Raw genomic sequence first — 22,773 nt, 5'->3', positions numbered from 1 at the left:
AATCACAAGAGGTTTGACTTAGTGCATTAAAAAAAAAAATAGTCTGTTTTGAAATGGAATTTCACCAATTTGCATAATACATGGTTTTATTCTTGAGGTTGTGATTAACTGCTGAAACTTACCTACTTCAGTGCTTTTACATGACATACAAGTGCAGTTTTTTAGATGCGTCCCACGCATCTCTATAAGAGGCTTTGGTGTCCGTCCGTCCGTCCTTCCGTCCTTCCGTCCGTCCGTCCGCCCTCCCGTGATGGGTTTCTGAATTGTGATTCCCTCTTGTGATTCCCTCTTGTGTCCACAAGGTGGCAGTCGCTCAGTTTTGGCCTGGAGCTCATGCGTGCAAACCAAAAGCTCTTTGCCAGTGAGAAAAACATGGCGGCACATCATGTTGATTTTCACATGAAAGTTTTGCTTAATTTAAAGTCCCTAAGCGACTATAAATGTTGTGGCTTCCATATATTGATGTAAAAGTGCCCCACAAAGTAATGAAGCACAACAAAGTTACTCCACATTACCATTTGACCACTCGTTTTTCTATGCTAACAGGGTAGCTAATGTAGCATTGTAAATGATCCAGGGAGAAAGGGGGAAATGTTGTGATTTCAGTCCGCCTGAGGCAACGATTTTCGTGGGGAAGATGACCTGCATCTCGGTGGCATTGAACCACGCCCCCGTGCCTTATTTGGCTCGCTCAGCACGCGCGTCCTCAGTCCAATCGCAATGCTTTATTTTCCCCAGACGTTTAATCGCATTTAAGTGAAAGTGCCATGTATACACATCGCAAAATAACTCTTTATCCGATCTATTTAAATCGCATTTATTAAATCGGACTTAAAAACATCATGTACACGTAGCCAATGTCTCATTGATTAGTTTATGGAACTTACGGTTTGTCTGTTACGGTCCACGAAGACAATATCCACGTGAAAACGCAAACGCCTGCAAACCACTGTTTTGACAGAAATACAGTTCACCTGTCGCCTACTCTGTTTTCTTCCCAAAGCGGCATTTAAAAGTATTCCATGAAATCCAACATCAACGTCACTTCAAATAGGTGACAGCATCATGCACACACATGAAATAACACTTCAGTGAGGGGGGGACATCACTGCTCTCATATTAAAGTGAAAAGAGAATTTCACATTTTAGTTTATTTAATGTAGGCCTATGCAAAATTGCAAATAGCCTATTCATTGAAATGTTTCATTGTAATTCATTGTAATGTTTGCCTGTTTTTTATGTTTGTAATTATTTATTTTTTTTAAATAAAAAATCGTGATTAAAAAAAAAATAGCCTAACAAAAATAGAGATTTTATGTTTAAAAAAAATGTGATATGGGATGGACCGATGGCCCCCCTAAGCTAAATTCGCCTTAGGTCCCCACATTGCTAAATGTAGTGTAAGGGATTATTTTGAAAAGACAGTAACATGTAATCAGCAATGCATTACAGTTTTTCAGTAACTTGCCCAACACTGTTGAAATCCTATGGTACTTTTTCAAATCCAGGCTTATACAGTACATGGTAGGCTTATTGATAAATTGCCTTGACAGGTTATGAGGAGGCCAAGGGGGCGTTTGGGCAAAAAAGGTTCAGAACGGGCATAGACGGACGCATCTGTTGTCCGCCTGTCGGACTTGTTACACACACACCAGCTTGACCTCCATTCAATGGAGCAACCCTCCTAAAAATCTACATGACCCTGATGTGTTTAAGGGTTGGAGGGTTGATCACGGTGTGGACTCTATGCGTTGGTGATTTGTATGGGAAAGGGTCTAACTCCTACTCACTGTGGTGGGCTACATGGTGAATGCTTGTGTGTTTTTCACTCCTCATTGCTCTGCATGCATGGATGATCTGACATGACATTGGCACAGACCCATACAAAAGGGGAGTGTCACAAATTAAAAACGCTCAAGGTTTAGGAATTAACCTCTTCATCGGACAACAGCATCCGTCTGTGAACTGAGTTGATCTCATTGTGTTTCATTTATCATTAGCAGTGATGGGCAACCTGTATTCATTAGTTTGTAGTTAATTCAGTGCCACATATTCCAAATGATCTGGTTGTACCTGTCCAATTGAACCAAGTGAAGATTAACCTTAATTAACCCTGAACAGTCATGTGGGAGGCAGTCATCTGTTTGCTTGAATGCGACAGGTGAAAACAGGTGATTTGGAATAATGTGGATTGTAAAACTAATGAGGTTGGCCATGACTGTCTGTCAGGTTGGCCATGACTGATTATCCCTCTCGTGTTCCAGATGAACAAGTCCTCCCAGGGCCCCGGCTCTCTGATGGTGTCCCCGATCAGGGACTCCCCTGCCCACATGATGGGCCCTGGCGCTGCCCCTCCCAACGGCATGCCGCCCCCCATGATCAGACCCAACGGACACCTGCCCCCCATGATGCCACCCGGTCCTCCTGGACCTCATGACGTTCGCTTTGGACCCCCCGGACCCATGCCTCACGACCTTCGCTTTGGACCGCCCGGACCCCCTCATCCTGACTCGCGATTCGGACCCGCTGGTTATGGACCACGGCCTGGCCCTCCTGGACCCTACGGACCTCCTCCATTCAGTAAGGCCTGATTTTTTTTCTTTTGTGTGTCTGTGTGTTTGCATTGTGACCAAACAAAAGAGTGAAAGGTAGCTGCTTTGGTGTTAAATGCGCTCCTGTACGTACAATGGTTGTTTATATGAAGAGGTTTGACCAAACTGTGATTTTAATCGCGTTCTCCCCCTGTGCACTGCAGTGCGAGGCCCACCTCCACCGATGCGCGACTATCCACCCATGCCACAGGATTACCCGTTCCCTCCACGCCACCTGCCGCCCGGAGCCTTCCCTCCGCCCCCTGGGTCCCTGCCACCACCCGGGCACATGCCACCTCATCCAATGCACCCAGCCGATCGGGACTTCCGTGGCCCTCCAATGGCACCCGGAGCTATGCCGCCCCACGGGCCGTCCGGCCCCTTTGGCCCAGCCACTGCCCCAGACATGAGGAACTGCCAGGGGGATTTGCCTTCGGATAGCAGTGCTAAAGCGGACCAGACCCCAGAGCAGCCTGCTAGCCAGACCTCTGGGCAGGACCCGGACCAGCAGCAGGGGGAGCAGCCCCCTGCCATGGTGGTTCTCGACCCTTAAATGGATTTTGACCCCGGACTGACTTGACGACTACGAGAATTGAACGCCGATTTCAGTATGACGACTAGAACAGTATTTGAATGCCGAACCCAAAAGTTCTTCTACAAGACTTGTAGACTTCACACAAAAACGCTGATGTTCTACAAGACCTTGGGGAGACCTTACATGAACCGACTATGAGAATTGAATGCCGATGTAAAACTATGCCACCTACAGTGCAGAACCCAAAATTTCTTCAAGACATGTCGACTTCACGCAAAAACTACACACAAAAAAATGCTGAAGTTCTTCAAGAAGACCTTTTTGGAGTTTTGCGATACATTAACCGACTTTGGAGGATTGAACGCTGGACATGGAACACACCGCTCTTCTATAAGACTTGTGTAGACTTCGCAAGACTAAAAACAAAAAAAATGAAGTTCTGCCAGTCTTTTCAGAGTTCTTCAAACAACCCTTCTTTTTACTTTTTAGCATCCACAAAAAACTCTATCCATAAAAATTAACTTCATTAAACGCAGCATTTTAAAAAGGCAGAATTGGCTCGGCGGTGGTTTCCTGGATTTTGAAGAAACAATAATCAAACATGCTACACTGTGGGTGTTGGGCTAGAGGCCTGCAGCTTCATTGTATGTGGCCTGTTGTGCAATAACATTATTTTAAAATGGACACCCAAGGGTTGTTTTAAAATAGGAGACATTGAAGTGAGCGAAAGTGATAGATTTTGTTCTGTTTTGCTTTTCTTTTTTTTCTATGTCACAAATTATGGTTTCCTGTGGAAATGCCTAGATGTCACAGGGTAAGAGACTTCAGAGACTTAATCTATATCCTGGGCTAAACCAATGCGTGTGTGTGTGTGTGTGTTTTCAACAAAATGTTTGTCTAGGAGGGTTTTCTAGATTCGTATCGTATGTATTCCTCCACTTGCCCTCAGTTTCAGTTGTAACTTCAAGGTGTGTGTTTGTTTGTGTGCGTGCGTACGGTGCACAGATCTGTGGGATGATGTTAACAGGTGGTTTAGTCACTGACCTAGGTAGGTTAACACAAGTGGTAAATCTACTGGTTGAACAGCCTTTTGACTTTTTTTTTGCTATACCTGTAGTAATGAACCCACGAGACATCCCTCAATTTAGAAGAGTTACCACTGACCATGGGTTAACTATTCTGGGCTGGTCACTAAAACCACCTTACTTGATTTACGACCTGGTGTTGGATACGCATGCTATGATCTGTTTGTCTGGTATGTTAGTTAAAGTGGTATAACGTTATAACCCCACACAATCTGTTAACATAAATTAATTGCCACATGTTTTTGTTTTCTTTCGTTTTAATACCAATCAGCGTTTTCTGCTACGATCAAAATGAGATCAACCCCTGTGAACTTGGGTGCAGCTGCATCAATGGATTTATGGCCAGCTTATTGTATGTTTTTTTTAGTTTTGTTGTGTTTTGAGGTTTTTATAATGCTCCTGTCATTTCTTTTCGACGAGAAGAAACCCAATATGCTGTCATATTGACACAAAGTACCTGTATATTGCCTTGACTGTAGTAATGTACATAAAATTATCAATCACCTGTGCAAATGCAACTGTTCTGGTGTGTTCTTCATGCATATCTTTAGAGGGAATACAAACCCTCAATACTTCATACTGCGTGCAGTAACTCAGGTACACAGTAACGGCAGATGCCTGCGGATACACGGCAGCTAGTGGAAGTTATTGTTTTTGTTTGCAAGTGGCCACGGCCTCCCTGGCCACCAATATGGGAGTTTGGCAGCATAGAAGTCCTCATCCAGGAGTGTTAGTGAGGTATTCTCGGTAGATTTCTAAAACTTTTGTACATGATTGAGCTGACTCTGATTTTGGGGCTCCAACTGAGTTCACATGGCTCCAGTTGCCAATCTGAATAGGGGAAAGTGTGAAAGATGATTATTTTTTTTTTACCGTATTTGTAAATAAAGTATGAAAGGTGAAACATTTCAAATGCTTTGTAAATACGTCTTCAGTGTAAATCGTATACGTCAAACATGTAACTTTTGGATTTGATTCCTAATTTCACTAATGGAAATATCAATGTTTTAAAGGTTGAGTATGATTTTTTTTTTTTAAAAGCAGTTTATTTCCAGAATGTTTGCAGTCATTTTACAAAAGTTCTTTCATGTCCATATACTACCACCACCAATTTCTTAGTATTCATTATGAATCTCTGCTTTTCATACATAAATTTGTCGATGTTCTGCATGTCTCTTTTTTTTTTTTTACATACATTTTGTAGACATCTTTGGCTGCAAAACTTACTGTGCTTTGATTAGACCAGTTAATATTTGTTAATTATTTTATTACTAGTAAATATTCATGCAAAGATTACATTTGTGAATGGTCACCCTATATGTAAAAATGAAACCATGAAATTACTGTTTTACTGCTGCCATTGACCCTGCTAGCCACAGATGAGTTTTACCAGCATTTGATGCCAATGTCAAGCCCTAGTTATGAGGCAGCAAAAAGAGGGGTCCAAGCAGCTTTGTCATTTATTAGAAATGAAAGCAGTGTAAATAGTCAACGGTCATCAAGCCCACTCTGCAATGTTACAACAGTCTGAACCACACTCACAAACGAAAAGAAAAGCGCGCACACACACACACACACACACGCGCACACACGCGCACACACACACACACACACACACACACACACACACACACACACACACACACACACACACACACACAATCAGATGCACTTCAGCAGAGTCAACCAATAGCCTTGAATTTCAGATATTACAAAAATAAAATCTAAAGTCAAAATGTCAAGTAATACAACACAAATGTGGACAGCCATGATTAAAGATGTTATCGTTAACCACTTCATCTGATAAACACATTAATCGTTAAACAAAAAAGTATACCCATTGTTTAGTTTCATGCAGACCCATGTAAGCCCTTAAATGGAAAATTGGCATCACATGTTTTTTTTTCCTTTAATGCCTTGGCTCTTCATTTGAAATCCATCTCGAAGAAAGTAGAGAATACATTAAACTTAATTTTATCATTGCAGATATATTAAAATACTTAACCATTTTTTTTTACCCCATTCGTGATCCTTCAATGTTGGTTGGGAATTTATGTAATTCAAAATAGTGCTGCATTGAGTGCAACACATAGTAAACAAAATGTAACACACCCACACGTAGTGACCTATTCAAGTGAATGAGTGGGTATTTCAAAGACATGGCCAGGGTTTACCCTAAATTTCAGGCGCATAAAGGAAGACTATTGAGGACATGCGCTGGCAACGATAACCGAACATCTTAACGCTAAGCAGAGCTTCATGGGCTTCTGTGTTGGACTCTCGTACGATCAGTAGATGGATGTTTGTTGTATTGCTGAGATCGAGAGACATTTTGCTGAACAACACCAGGGAGTGTGAAAGGAATGTTCATCATAGGCCGTTTTGTCATCTGGTATGACATCTTCGGTAGTTCAATTTAGCTTAAACCATGTGCCTGTTATGAGAGAGGTGGAGGAGAGGGGAGGGGAAGGGCGTGTTGATATGCTGTTAGTTGTCCCACATGCTCCTGTGGTAGAACTCAGTCTTTGTGCAAAGTCTGATGGAGATGAAGGTAGAGTGGTTTCTTGGTCAAGAGGTGCAATTTCTTCCTCTTGAAGTCAGTTGGCTTCTTGTACCTGTGGGAAGAAAATCAGAAAACAAACACAGATGAAGTGAAAGCCCACCTCCCATTGTCATTGTGACACGACACTCCACAGCACACAAATGCACACTGCTCACAGCGAAATTGCATGTATGCCTCACCCGTGCAAGGAGGGCAGTGTGACGGGACGGTGCCATGCTTAGGGTACCTCAGTTATGGAGGAGGATGGGGAGAGCACTGGTAAATTACTCCCCCCACCAACCTGGCGTGTTGGGAGTTGAACCGGCAACCCCTGAGCCATAAGTCTGATGCACTAACCCAGGGGTGGGGAACCTTATTCATTCGAAGGGCCACTTCAAATTCCTCCGAGGGCCGTAAAAGTCCTCCGAGGGCCATATTATGAGCACAAACCAGGATTTCCCCTGCACTTTAGGCCTATATTGAAGCCAGCCACCTTTCAAACAGACCCCACTCTAGGTCCCCTGAATGTAATGTGAAACTGCATAACATTGAAATTATACCGGGGGCCGTATAAAACGGCAACAAGGGCCGCAAATGGCCCTCGAAACATTAGGCCCACCCCTGCCCTAACCGCTTAGCCATGACTGCACACTTTGAGTGTGTTTGTGCTTGTGTACCCATGGTACTTAAAAGAAACACTGTTACTTTATTTGAATGTAAGATGTATACTCTGCATGTTACAGCCAATTTCACTGGGGGAGGGGGGTGCCCATTTTGTTCACACTCTTTTTTTTGTCAAAGTTCACAAGCCCGTAGCTCAATAACTAAACCATGTAGGAAGCTCAAATTTGGCATGCTGGTACATAGATAGGAATAGTTTGTTGCAAAACTGTCAGTTTTGGTCTGTATGATCCTGTATCGTCATGGCATTCCCTCAAAGAGTTTTTGGCTGTGCTCTGTGTAGGCCTTCAGAAAACATATTTGTGCCCAACATAGCCTCTTGTTTTTTTTCCCTTGTAGAGACAAGTAGGAACACTCTCATACAAATCTAGAAATAGAAAGGAAACCCCATTAGTGTTTGACCAGAAGACCTCACAAGTCTGACAAATCATTTTGGGTGTCATTTTCAGAGCTCCAGAACCCCTTGTGGGATTGTCCACAGATTTTTTTTTTTTTTTCTTCATTCTCCATGAATTCTTCTTTTTAAAAATGCAAATGAGACTTGTCTTATGTGATGTTTTCTTTTGTAATTTCCAACCTGAACATGGGCAACATGCACATTGAGGGCAATATGTTTTCTATGCATTTCTTCCGCTGCCATCTGCTGGTCAAAAAAAGTAACAACATGACTCCTTGTGCCTGACCTACTGTCTCTTTTGGTGTGCGAACCTGCTCCCACATTGAACGCTCCTGAAATCATTTAAATTGAAAGGGATACCTGCACCCCTGCACAGGGACTCTCTGGTGATCATGTCTGGGCAAAATTTGCATTTGATTATTTAGTCTTTACATTAAATGTTATTGAAATCATATTGCTCTCTTTTTGCATTTTGCCCATGTTCAGGGTGGAAATTACAAAAGAAAACATCACATAAGACAAGTCTTATTGGCATTTTTAAAAAGAAGACTTCATGGAGAATGAAGAAAAATATAAAATAAAAATCTGTGGACAATCCCACAAGGTGTTCTGGTGCTCTGAAAATGACACCCAAAATGATTTGTCAGACTGGTGAGGTCTTCTGGTCAAACACTGATGGGGTTTCCTTTCTATTTATAGATTTTTATGGGAGTGTTTCTACTTGTATCTACAAGGGGAAAAAATCATGAGGCTATGTTGGGCACAAATATGTCTTCTGAAGGCCTAAACTGAGCACAGACAAAAACTCCTATATTGTATAATCTTTGAGGGAATGCAATGGCTATGCAGGATCACGGCTATGCAGGATCACCCAGGCCAAAACTGACTGTGCTGCAACAAACTATTCCTATCTATGTACCAGCATGCCAAATTTGAGCTTCCTACTAGGTTTAGTTCTTGAGCTACGGGCTTGTGAACTTTGACAAAAAAAAGAGTGTGAACAAAATGGGCACCCCCCTCCCCCAGTGAAATTGGCTGTAACATGGAGAGTATACATCTTACATTCAAATAAAGTAACAGTGTTTCTCTTAAGTACCATGGGTACACTCAGTAATATTTTCAGAATTTTTTGAGACCTAAGTGTGCGGGCTCTTGTTGATTTGGCGTGGAATGACCCATATGGCTTATTATGGAAGTGTAGGGATGGAAAACAAAAGCAAATAATAATACCAAACAATGTGTAGCACAATTCATGCAGTTTAGCAACAAAGCACAGAAAACCGCAGCTGAACATGGCAAATGATGAAGTCAATCTGTCATGCTCTTTCAACGTTTTCATTGCTCAATGAATGAAAATGTCTTTTCCCTTCATTGAGTGTAAAAATAGACATTAAATGACATCTACAATGTGAAATGAAAATGTGAAGAGTAAAATGCCATGCCAAGTCATTAGATTCAAGCTTTGGGTGTGGCCCAAGTACGTAAATAGTGGGGTCGGTTAACACTTGCACCGTTATAGAAGTGACAAAAGCACCAGACTTTGCATGGTGTTTCTTTAGGGTATATGTTGCAATTCTAGACTAGGAGCCCTCAGAAAATAACTTTCTAACATGTCATATACAATATGTCATGTTGTATAATGCGTTACATTATTATTACATTACATTATACTGAAGAGGTGTGTGTGCGTGTGTGTGTATGGGGGGAGAAGATTCATACTTGGCTCGAATTAAATGAGCATTTCCCGCACTACTTGTCAATAGGACTACAGTATATTGTACTGTATGTATGGTGTATTGCATATGGATTACTGATACTGCTTTGAATTTATCTACGGGGGCTGGAGATGAGATAGGGAGTTGTGTGAACCAGCTGATGTATGGCCTTCACAGCTCGAGCTACAAGATGAGGGCCCTGATACAGCCTGGTGTCTGCCAGCAGAACATCTGCTGAGTATGGTGCGCAGTGCTCTTGTAGAGAATTATAAATGAGTGTGATAAAAGATAAACGTAGATAAAAGCAAAGACTTTATTTCCTAAGAATACTTAGGAAAAACAACATCTGTCAGAAGCTGCTTGTGTCCTTCTACCGCTGCTCAGTGGAGAGCATATTGACATATTGTCTTTGTGTGTGGTTCCCAGGCTGCACCGTGGCACAGAGGAAAGAGCTCCAGGGGGTCATAAAGGCTGCAGAGAACATTATTGGCTGCCCTCTTCCATCTTTGGAGGGCCTACACAGCACCCGCTGCCTAAAAAAGGCCAAGTGCATTCTGAGAGACACATCCCACCCAGGTCACAGTCTTTTTGAATTGCTGCCATCGGGCAGGAGATTCAGGTCCATTAAGACAAGGACAAACAGACTGAACAGTTTCTATGCAGCGGCCATCACAGAACTGAATTTTGCATCAAAAGCATAGTTTTTATATACATACCATTCTTTTTATTCCATTTTTTTTATTTTATTTTTATTCTTATTTTTTACTTATTTTTTATTTATTTTTGCTTCAACAAGGAATGCACAATTTCGTTGTGCTTGTCACAATGACAAATAAAAGATATTGTATTGTATTGTATTGTATTGATCATTTCCGAATCACAAAGCCCCCCCATCACTCCATATTACACTCAGGACTTGACAGATAAACTGTACATATCTGAACACAAATCAGCATACATTTTACTTTGTAACAGCCTTATTGAGGTAGATTATCCAAGCTGTCACTGACACTTATATGGATTATTCACTTGATTGATAAGAAAATTGAATATTTCAGTTGGGCTCCTAAGGAGGCATCATGCAAATGGTCATGCTTTTATCAGCTCGGTAACGGTAATGCCAAAATCCTGCATTAAAGAACACAATTAAATTAAATAAACATGACTAAGTTAACTTATAATAAGTGGTAAACTTGCCAATAGATAGTCCACAGGTGTCATTTAGTTAAGAAAATCAGGACTCCTGGCTCTTCAATTAGATTTACCCCTGCCTCAAGGTTACCTTAACCTGACTACTGTGCCAGGGGTGTATACTAAGAAGCTGAGGTAGGTACCTTTGAGGTAGAGGTAAATCATCTAAAAGAAGAGGCAGGAGTCCTCATTTTCTTAAGTATATGATACCTGCAGGTATATCTTTACCAGATTTACCACTTCCTGTTGGTGAACTTCATCATGTTCTTAGTATACCCCACAAGTTCTTGGAATACTCCCCTGGTCAATATGAATTGTTTTCAATTAAAAGGTTAAAAATCGCTCAACTTTGGAATGCACAGCTTAGGATTTCTCCTCTCTAAACTTCCTGACTCGCCATTGCCATTGACCCGTTATTGTTCCAATTTTAATTTAGCGCCATAATTGTCCTTTAAAGACACAAGGAAGACTGGGCATGAAAAAATGAAAATGTGCATAGTACGTACAACTCAATCACGATGGGCCCAGGCTTGATCTCATCCATCTCCATGAAGCCAAAACACTTTGTGCTGGTGAACCTTTTCTTAGGTTTGTAGTGCTTGAATTCAAAGAAAATAGCTGCCCCTGAAGTGATGAAAATACAAAAAAATTGATTTTGGTTTAAATTGGACCTGAGATTTAAACATGCCATTAGATCAGCTACTTTAACTGAGGAAAAATAAAGTGAAATTTCGAAAAGTTAAACGACTTTAAGTGGGACTTCTTACCTTTTGTTAGTTTTTCAACGTGTTTCTGAATCTCAACATCGATGTTGAAGTGAATGTATGTGTCTTCCTTTCGGGAAGCGACCGGTGTGTCTTGGACTGGATTCAAATCAACCCCATTCAGGTCTGCAGAGAAATTGCCTAATCAGATATGCACATGGAATGGGAGCCCAATGCGTTCTTTTAACATAGATAATCAAAAGAATATCAAAAGTGCATTTCTATATTCTACACCAGTGGTTCCCAACCTTTTTCTCCAGGGACCCATGTTTTTACTATTGTAAGCTTTGGTGACCCAACCACGCGAGCGCCCGCACGAGACGGAGTCACAAGATGCCCTCCGTTTCCTGCGAAAACTTATTTTAGTTATTTTATTCCTCAATTCGTCTTTGGTCAAATATAGAATAAATGTTTAATGTAGCACTTACAATTTGTTGCGTCTATGCATTTATTAGTTAAATGCTTTGTCTTTTATTCAACATGGGCTATATATATTTAAAACGAAACCCCTTAAAATCAAGAGGGCTCCGCGACCCCCTGTGGATCTTTGGCGACCCATAAGGGGGGTCCCGACCCATAGGTTGGGAACCACTGTTCTACACATTACTTAATTTCTTAATTCTACACATACTGTATGTACCCAGGTGAAAAACCCATATACCTGCACTTGAAGTGTACTATTTTCTGTACGCTACTTAAGGAGCACTACTAAAACAGTACTTCAGCACACTTGTAGTATACAGAGGATGCTAAATTGGCACCGCTTTTGGAAAGCTTTAAGTGCACTACAAGCCTACTTTTGAAATTATGCTCCAAACACACTTTTCATGCATTAGTATGGCATAAAGAGTGTGTTGGAGTATACTTCTATGACATTTTATTGTTACTTGAAGTTTGATAAAAGTACAGTACAGGCCAAAAGTATGGACTCACCTTCCCATTTCTGCATTCTCTTTATTTTCATGGATTTTCATTGTGTATTTTCATGCAGGGCATCAAAACTGTGCTTGAACACATGGAGAATATCGTGCTTACCAAAAAATATCATTCTATCTGTTGTCAAACAGCAATGTCAGCTGTCCATCCACCTGACGTCAACACGGCACAACTGATGGCCCCACACATATTATTAAGCTTATTTTTGTCTATTTTCAAATAAAAAGGCCCAGTCAGTCATGTCAATCTTAATTGAGCATTAAAGTCATCCAATAACTCACTAGCATTGTAGAACTGGAATTTTGAGACCTAAAACCTAGTTTTTAACACTTGCCAATACAAGCATTTTGCAGACATTTTCTTGATCTGATATTGAGTCATAGCCAGTTACTTGGAGAGGTCAAATCTGTGTTGGGGGGAATCATTGGCAAGGTTTTTCACTTTCACTTTTAGTATCACTAGTTCACCTAGATAACCAGCTATGCTGACCAAGTGAACCACTATCAGATCAAGAAAATCTGTCTTGTATTGCTTGTATCAATTAAAATGGACTCTACTGACTGGGTATTTTTACTTGAAAATAGACCGAAAAATAACTTTGTTGAAACACGAGGGGCCCTCAGTTTTGATATATTTTTTTAATAATTGTTTTTATTTTTTATATATTTTCATTTTTTTGTCACGCACAAAATTATACAGGTGTTCTTTCACAGTTTTGATGCCCTACCTGAAAATGTACTAAGTTCTGTAAATAGCCACAAAAATTAATTAAAGAATTAATTAAATGAAAAGGTGAGTCCATACTTTTGGCCTGTACTGTATATTAACTTCATGCTTCTTTGGACTACATTGGAACCTTTTAAGTCTGTAAAAGCATATCATATTAAGTATTGTAAATACAGTTTGTACATTAACAGGTATGCTTGAAGTACGTTTTACAGTATACTCCCAAGTACATGAAATGACATAAATGTTATACTATAATCCACAATGTTTCTCAGTACATGTACATTGAATGTAGCCACAGGTCACATTAGTGATTAGCATGCATAGTACAACTGACATTTAGAGTCATTACAATGCTACAGAAATTTCAAATACACATATCACTCTCAATCAACCTGTTTCTATTATACTAAATTGAACTACCGGTACTTTTTCACCTGGGTAGAGTAGAGTAGAGTAGAGACTTTTATTGTCACTATATAAATATAGCGAGATTATATTTAGTAGCACCCACAAATGCCCACAAAATAAAATATATATTAACAGTAAATAAATAATATATAAAAATCCATAAAAATCCATGTGCATCTCACAGCATCGGTAGTCCTGAAGTATTGAGTGGGGGGCAGGTGACGTATTGAGTTCAAAAGTCTAATGGCAGTAGGATAGAAACTGTCCTTCATTCTCGTAGTGCGGGCACGCAGAGTCCTAAAGCGCCTGCCAGATGGTAGCATGGTGAAGAGCCTGTGACCAGGGTGTGTGTGATCTTTAAGGATGTTTAATGCTCTGTTTGTGCAGCGTGTATGGTGGATCTCCTCAAGTGTGGGTAGTTGGCATCCAATGATTCTCTCTGCTGTTTTAATGATGCGCTGTAACATCTTCTTGTTGTCGTGTGTGCAGCTGGTGTACCAAGATGTAATGCTGTATGTAATTACTAGCATGTATGTATGGACATGATGGGATTCTGTTAACCACAGGCAGATATCCTGGGTTCAAAATGGTAAAAGGTCTGGCACATGAACAGTATTTGTTTTAGCTACTTCACAGACAAACTGCTTCAGTCGGACAGACGAGCTTGTCAGTGAAATCACCTGTATTAAGAGGGAACACAACACAACACAGGACATCTACTAATACTGTGGTATATTTGTGTGCTCATCCACTGTACCTTTCACACTGACGGTCATGTAGGGGTCTATACACTGCCCTGCGTCCTTCAGACCAATCTTCTCTATCTTCAGAGTGAGTAGTGTCATCCCTGGCTCCGACGGTAGCCTTGGCAGGAGAGTACCTGCGACAGAATGTTAAGCGGCATTCGTTTCAACCCCCATCTCCTCTCCCATTAGCTTAAGACACTCAACCAGAGGGAACACAAGAGGAGGATGTACTATCTCTAGCTCAACAGAAGCCCCTCTGTTTACTTTAACTCAGTGACAGCATGTGGTGGAACATGATGGTAGTAATGACTGAACGGAAGAGAACTCAACGGATTATTCCGACTCATTTCACTCTTCTCACACACACACACACACGCACGGGCATACCTTGCAAAGCTGACAGTGGCAGCCAGGCAGGCAGTGAAGACAGAACAGTGAAGCCATGCACGCCATGGGCAGACAGGAAAAAGAAGAGAGAGAGAGAAAGGAAGAGAAGAAGAGAACACGTGAGGGTCTTAACATGGGCACAGAACAACACACATATTGCAGCACCATCATGCAACGTCCACACAGGTGTTTGGTAAATGGCTACAGGTAACTGAATATAAATATGTTGTAATGGTAAAATAGGTCTACATGTATATCAACACAAACAGGGCTATACAGCAACTTTTTTCCATCACTAGCCAATATGACTGGTAGATGCTATCTTACTAGCCAAACATACACCCACTACCAGTCAAAGTGGCTAGTAACTTTACTTTTCTACCAGCCAAACTTAATTTTCACCAGCATTTGGTTAGTTAGTGGGTGTTGATGTAGAGTCCTGAACACAACTCTTAATGAACCATAGCTTGGATGGGAAATAGAGAATACTAAACCAACGAGCTTCTCTGCTGCTACTGTATATGACAAATCCTCTATCTGCATTCGACTTTAGGAGCTCTGCGTGACCGGATCAAGGTTCCTCAAGCCAAAGGTCAAATACTTGTACGATTCTAAGGCCGCAATTGCACAGAGTTTATGGTATGACGTAGATTTTTTTCTAATGTTTGTTAATAAAAGTGAGCATATTCCACGCCGACTATTAGCAGAAGGCGGAATGTGGATATTCTGCCTGCCCTAGGCAGATTGAGGACAAAAAAGTTAAACTCAAGGCAAAAAATGCGCTTCACGTCACAAGCGGATTTCCATATGTCCAGTAATGACTACGGAAAACGTTCACATTTTCAGTGGACTTGTAAAAAAAATTGTTCTGATCACAACCTAAATCTATATCTACATAAGTAGTACCTGGCACGCGGGAGAGGTAGGCCTCGGGTGAGCTGGCTCCTGTGGCATTGTCTTCCTCCTCCTCCTCAACCTCCAGATTCTCCTCTTCTCCGGGTGCAAGAATTTTCCTGTAGGACACAGAGACATGTTAATAACGAAGCCAATTGGAGACAATTTTGGTCCCCTAGGGGAAATTCTTTCTCTGCACTTTATCCCATTTTGACTAGTCAATCACATTGAAGTACACACACTAGTCCGTAGCAGTGGGCTGCCTGCTGAGCGGCGCCCGGGGAGCAGTGCGGGGGTTAGGTGCCTTGCTGAAGGGCACTTCAGCCGTGGTTCGGTCATGTGGTCATGTGGCCGTGGTTCGGACATGTTAGATTCATGGCTATTTGTGTTGACTGGGTTAATGTGTGCTGTACTTTGTCTAGAATTGTGGATTAAGTGGTTTATTTGTAGCTTTTTTCATACAAAAAAAGCTTTTCTCTTTTTACATGTCGCATACTTTTTGGTTCTTCTAGTAACATGCAACTTAATCCATCAGTTGTGTCATTGTAAATAAATAACACACATTTGAACATTCTGCTTTTGTGTGAGTCAGTGTCCTGCACATGGTAATTATGTATTAATATGTCTGTGCTGTGGCACAGAGTTTCTCTCAATGACAGTAAATCCCACATACACACAACTGCAGAAGTTGGAGGAGTACATTGACACTCCATCAAAGATCACACCTGGGAAAACATGTATTTTTTTAATTTGCTGAATATCTTACCTTAAAGGCACAGGTTGAACATCAAAAGGAAAGTCTTTGTTATACGTGAGTATATTCTTTATGACTGTAAGCAGAAAAAAAGGAAAAAAAGAATGACACAGCACAAAAGGAAATAACAGACCACTGATTCTTCAGAAAGTGGCTAAAACAGGTTGCAATCTTGAAAGAAAAAGCCCAAGTGAATTGCAAAATAATATGGTATATCCTTGTAGACTAAGGTCTTGGCTTTCCAGAAATGCACAAGGCCAATCTCCCCATTTTGTATTTTTTTCAGAAATCAGGTTTTTCTCCGATCATACCTTGTTTTTTGTCAACACCGTCAGACACAATTAAAAGCAATTAAAAATGTATTGATTTGGTTGCATAAGTATCTGGAGTTCTTAAAGGGACAGTTTGGTCAATTTCAACATGCAGTTGTAATGCTCACACTACCCTGGACTTGTCAGTGCCTGAGATTTTTTTTTCTTCTTCTTCAGCCGTTTCCGAGATCCTGGTCATTGTAATGGGGGCAGCTCTTTGTTTACATTTCAAAAAAACATTTTTATTTATTCCCAAAAACATTCAAAAGGTTATAAAACATCAGCAGACAACTAGCAAACAGCAATACCTTTTGGGAAAATATTTGGAGTTGGCCTATGTTTCATTTTTTAAAAATGTAAACAAACGCTGCCCCCATTAGAATTGCTCATATCTCGGAAAGGGCTGAGCCGAAAAATGTGGCATCATCAGGTACTGACAAGTCAAGGGTAGCGTGAGCAATACAACTGCATGTTGAAATTGACCAAACTGTCCCTTTAAGTGATTATGTGTATTTTTTGGTTCACACATATGCCTTTAAATGTTGAAAATTCACTTTTGTTCTATTTTAACACCGTTTCATGTGTTCTAATTTTTAAAAATGTGCCGTCACACAATGCTTACTTAATGCCTAAATAGAACAAACAAATTTTTGTTATTTCACAACTATTCGTGTAGGCTTAAGTCACCACCGTAAGAAGGAGTTTCGGACATTTTAAATTAATGCTTTCAACATTTTCCTTAGGAGTTGTTGAATTATTAAAGTAATGGCAAATTTAAGAACTGACGGTGGTGACAGTAATCTGAGGGCGGCGAAAGTGGCCTAATTATTACAAAAATTTAGCTAAATAAATAGCCCTCTCAAGCCAATGGCATCTAGCATAAACACTGTATTTTTGTGTGTGCAAAGTATGTGTGTTTTTGTTTCATTAGTTAGATTCTGTAGAAAGAAGGTCACTGATTCTTGAAAATGTGGCAAAAACAGGTTTGTTTTAAGTTATTCAAATCTAAAATATAGAGGTGTATCATCATAGATGAAGGCTCATTTCCTCCCAAAAAACGATAATTTTGAGGTTTTAGTACGATAATTCAGCATTTTCCATCTGGCAACAGCGACTGGACATGGCAGGTCCCGTCTATGCAGCAAAAAAAGAGGCTTATGTGAAAAATACATTTTTTTAAAAATCAGTGCTGTGCAAATCAGGCACGCGAACGCTGTATAATTTAAGATCACCGGTTAATGAGTCTCAGAAACCGGTTAAGAGTTTTTTCAATTTTCGCCATCCCTAATAGCCATCCCTATAGCTGTCTCCTGGGATACTCATCTAGCCATCCCTACAGCCTTTTCCTGGGATACTCACTTGGTTCCAGTTTCTTCAGATCCTCCAACTTAAACTCTTCCTCGGACTGCGTGCTCTACACACGTTTGGAAATGAAACACATTATTATTACATTTATATTATTCCTGCACATATATATATATATATATACACACACATACATATATATACACACACACACACATATATATATAGACCTGCACTTCTATATTTTTAGAGAACCCTGTTGTTGGTTTGGTTTACATTTATGTACTTCATAATACACATAAATAGTTATATTACATAAATAAAATTAAAAAATGCAATTTTGATAGCTTTGTATTAAATAAAAAAGAATTAAGATTATTTTCTGAAAAGGCACTTAGGGGGTTTTGCATCTGAACTCTTCAGATATACATATACATATATATATATATATATACATATATATATATATATATATACACAGTTGAGGACGATATTATTAGTCTCCCTCCCGAAATTAGACATTTGTCTTGACTTTTCAGTGAGAATGACCATCATGAACCGTTTCTGTTATTCTGGAAACAAATACACTGATGGAGATAATGTCCAATGAGTTGAATTTGCATTTTTCTACCGTTACAATGAGTCTAAACAAAAAAGGGCAAAAATGACAAGGACAAAATTATTAGCCCCCTGATCATTAATAGTCAATATGACACCATTTATGAACCAAAACTGACAACAGGCAATTTGATCAGTTCTTACCTAGATTGGCACATGCCCCACTAGGGATTTTTGCCCATTTCTTCACTGCAAAGTGTTCTAGCTGGTCCAAATTGCATGGATGCTGAGCATAGACATTTGCCACAGACTCTCAGTGGGATTGAGGACTGGACTATGAGCAGGTCATTCCAGTATCATGGTTTTAGTGTCCTTGAAGAACCTCTAAACTAATTTAAATGTTTACTTTGGGTTACAATGTTGTTGGAGGACCCAGCAATCCAGATCCAGACCCAGATTCCCTGTGTCTGAGGCTGAATAACAGTCTAAAAACGTGATGCCCCCACCACTATGTGTAACTGTGGAAACTGCTTAGTCTCATTAGACCAAAGAAGCATTGGGCACCTGCCTAGATGATTGTTATTGACCTGGCCTCACCTGGAGTTTTTATTTCAAGAAAGACAGCTGTTAGGGCTTGTCATCATATTGGGCTTTGGGGCCATCATCACAGAAGAACCCTTTTACTAAAGGTGGTGCATATCAGAGTGTTATTGAGCTTTGCCTGTGAACATTTGAAAGTCAAACATTTGTTTTGAAAGTCCCTGCTTTCATCTGATGAGATTCAATTGCACCTGCTTTGATGCATGAATTCTGCTTCTGTCAGGTGAAGAAAGGGATAGTCCGTAAAACTTTATAACATGGTTTCCACAATTAAACATGGTGGTGGAAGCATCATTCTGTGGCAGCCTCAGCAATAGGAAACCTTGTTTGGGTGTACGGCACCATACAAACAGAAGATTATGATAGAATGTGGAAGGTGACCTTCCAAAATTTTGCTCATATAGGAAGCTAAGATCTTCACTGGTTCTTTCAATAAAGTAATAACCCAAAAACAATTGTTCAAATGTTCTTCGAGGATACTAAAACCATGGTCATGGTGTGGTTCAGATCTCAATCCTTTAGATAGTCTTTGAGGAGTGCTGAAAATGAATGTCCATCCTCAACATCCATGCAATTTGGACCAGCTTAACTATTGGCAATGAAAAAATGGGCCAAAATCCCTGGTAGGGCATGTGCCAACATGGTTAACAACTCATCAAAGAGTCTGATGTCAGTTTTGGTTCATAAATGGCACTTTATTGACTATTGATGATAAGGGGGGTAATAATTTTGTCCTTGCCATTTTTAACCTTTTTGTTTAAACTCATTGTGAAAATGGAAAAATCCAAATTCAACTCATTGGATATTATCTCCATCAGTGTATTTGTTTCCAGAATAACATAAAACAGTTCATAATGGTTATTCTCACTGAGAAATCAAGAGAAATGTCTAATTTCAGGAGGGGGGCTAATAATATCAACTGTATATATATATTAAAAAACATTATACAGTACTATTATTGAACCCCTGTTTGGACTGCGTGCTCTTCACACACATTTAGGTAAAAAAATCACATTGCATCACACATACTGTGTAGCCTAATGTACACAGTGTTGTGCCAGTTCACAGATTTTCTGAACTAGTTCAAGTTCAGTTCATAGATGCTCAAAGTGAACAGTTCACGTTCAAAGTTCACAATTTTAATTGTGAACTAGTTCAAAGTTCAGTTCAGTTCTTTTTTTTCGTGAAATATTCAAATAAATAGGCCTACTTTTTCACACCACGAGCTAGAAATCATACATTCTTTGAAACTGACTAGACATTTGCTCATGACGCTGCAATTGTGGGTTTCATACTAGGTGATGAAACTTGCAGCATGCAGTACAGACAAGGTAGACCAGTTCTAGACTAGTGCAATGAAGTCTAGTAGCATTTCAATAAATAAATACACAATATAACATTATATATATACATATTTCATATTATATATATGATATTATATAGGCTATAGCCTATCTGTTTGTGTATGAATTAATTTACATGAGCAAAATTCTTGAATGAAGGTAGACCTAATGAAGGCAGAAGTCAAATGCAAAAATATGCCTATATATTTTTAAGGAAACTGCAGCTGGCATCTTTGCTACGTTTAGGCTTGGTAGGGGTCTTCTCCCCCTTTCATTCCTCATGACCCTCGAGGGCATGCAAATGCATTCACACTGGATGGATATCAAATAAAATTCGATCATATTACACGTGCATTATGATTTAATTACATTCTACTACACGTTCAATAAAATGAAACAAATCCAGCAAACAAGATATGCACAAGAAAATGCAGTCCGCGAGATGTAGCAAAGTGTGTGTGACAGTGTTGGTAAGTGTTTACATACAAAGCATTCTATGTACTAACTAGGGAAAGTTAACATACTTGTAGAGATGCACTTCTCAATTCGAGACATGTTGCGAATTTCCCAATGGTTCTCTGTTTTTTTAAAAAAAAGGAAATGACATTATAGTATGATCACAATATTGTATCAAAACACTGTCCTCATAATCAATGCCATAACGTGATGTAGATCACTGTCAACGGGTTATAATATATCAAACAATGGTTTTGAAAAATACCTCACAAAATGAGAAATATAAAATAAACTAAGATAAAACACATGAAGAACAAACCTTTTGCTCCTCTGAAAAATCATGCGAATTTGTGGACTGAACCTCTTTTTGTAGTTGCCTTGCAAGTCTGAATAAAGGTGAGAGATGAAAATATTAATTTAAGCTGTTTGCAACAGATAACAATGAGCTCATCATATTCTTTCTTTCTTTTTAAAATTATTTGTTTTAGCTCATCTTATTCTTAAAACGACAAAAAGTCTATTCATGCTGTCAGATAGCAAATTCGACTGATTTGCAAGAGATAGGCTATAGAAAATAACATTCTAATTAATTTACAATAGCCTATTGTCTTTCTCTCTTGGAAGAATAAATAGCAGAATACATTCTTGACAAAGCTGATGAAAAATCCTGAATACGGTGTATTAGTTTGGTTTCTTCTGGTGCTCTACCGCCATCTTCTGGCCCCAATAAAATACACGACAGAGTAGCCTACGCAACAGAGCCAAAAGTACTTGTTTGTGTACAACAAAACTCACCCATACATGGCTAGTTAATGCATGCCTCCCACGGCTTATGTACATGAACAGCGTTTTGATGGACACCCTAAATTACATGACATATTTGTCATGCAAACTAAAAGTTCCACCCATACCAATGAGAGGGTGTGGCGCCTAATTTCGTTTTAGCGACTTGAGATGGTCTACTATGCATCAACTTGGGTTTGTTTGAGGAAGCACTGGATACATAAACATTACAATTATCTACAAAACAAAGCATTCAGTATCCCGAAGCACCAAGATGCAGGCGAGACAGCATCACATAGCTAAGGCATGCCTAGTAGTGCTACTTTGCCTGTGTTTACGCAGTGATATCAACACGTTCGTGCTGTAAAGCCCTTGTCCACGTAGGGATAACCATGGACTGGGCACTGGGTATCACATCACAGCAGAAAACGAAAACAGCATTCCCGTTTTCTGCAGCAACCTATTCATGTGCTGTCCAGCCTGTTGTGAGCATCATACATTATTAAGCAGTCTTTTTGCAACTTACATTTGATATTCATCAATTGCTTCCACTAACTGTCCCCACGAATCAAAGTCCGTGCCTTTTCTGAAACTTGCGTGCCATTTCTGGATGGTCTTGGTGACATCGGACATTTTCCCGTAGTGGTGATGCACAAAAACGTTTCAGGTTAACATTGCCGGTGAAGTACTATTTCCCAGCCCGCATCGTTTTGTTTCCCAGGTAGCTTACTACAAGCTCATAGATAAACCGGCGATACACTCTCCACACACTGACCAAGCCCTTCTGCTGGTGCATCCAAACTCTCCCACGTGAAGAACGGAAGTCCTGCCCTACAGTGGATGGAGTGTGAAGGGGTGGTCCAAAACCTTGGGATATTAGTTACATGGTAACACTACTATGCAGTTAAATATTTAACTAGCAATCTGAAACAGATGTTTATTTATTTTTTTATCAACGGTTTTTGCCAGTCCCTCTCAACTATCAGCTTCTATGCGCACCGCATCAAATTCTCAATTTTGTAAGAGCTATCTGCAGTCGTGTCAGGTTTCTCCAAGAATGTT

At 40.0% G+C, this 22,773-nt stretch overlaps 2 protein-coding genes across 3 annotated transcripts in view; one reads left to right on the top strand and one right to left on the bottom strand.

The window, feature by feature from the left end:
• mia3 (MIA SH3 domain ER export factor 3) overlaps window positions 1-5,377 on the top strand; it is a 32,075-nt gene extending 26,698 nt beyond the window's left edge. For both annotated transcript variants that reach the window (XM_063222703.1, XM_063222702.1), the window contains 2 exons: window positions 2,265-2,580; window positions 2,756-5,377. In XM_063222703.1, the coding sequence (XP_063078773.1) occupies window positions 2,265-2,580; window positions 2,756-3,144 (705 nt within the window). In that variant the 3' untranslated portion in view covers window positions 3,145-5,377. The remainder of the gene's footprint in view (window positions 1-2,264; window positions 2,581-2,755) is intronic.
• A 459-nt stretch (window positions 5,378-5,836) lies between these two features.
• aida (axin interactor, dorsalization associated) lies at window positions 5,837-22,534 on the bottom strand. The gene is made up of 10 exons (XM_063222260.1): window positions 22,238-22,534; window positions 21,248-21,314; window positions 20,997-21,050; window positions 18,026-18,080; window positions 16,368-16,431; window positions 15,614-15,720; window positions 14,332-14,454; window positions 11,505-11,627; window positions 11,244-11,361; window positions 5,837-6,826 (listed from the first exon to the last, which is right to left on the bottom strand). Exons 1-10 carry the CDS (start codon window positions 22,342-22,344, stop codon window positions 6,730-6,732), a joined length of 915 nt encoding a protein of 304 aa, XP_063078330.1. The 5' UTR covers window positions 22,345-22,534; the 3' UTR covers window positions 5,837-6,729.
• Between the last annotated feature and the right edge of the window lie 239 nt (window positions 22,535-22,773).

Source organism: Engraulis encrasicolus, chromosome 18 (genome assembly GCF_034702125.1).
Source record: "Engraulis encrasicolus isolate BLACKSEA-1 chromosome 18, IST_EnEncr_1.0, whole genome shotgun sequence".
Classification (NCBI taxonomy): Eukaryota; Metazoa; Chordata; class Actinopteri; order Clupeiformes; family Engraulidae; genus Engraulis; species Engraulis encrasicolus.
This window is presented reverse-complemented; position numbering and strand designations above follow the sequence as displayed.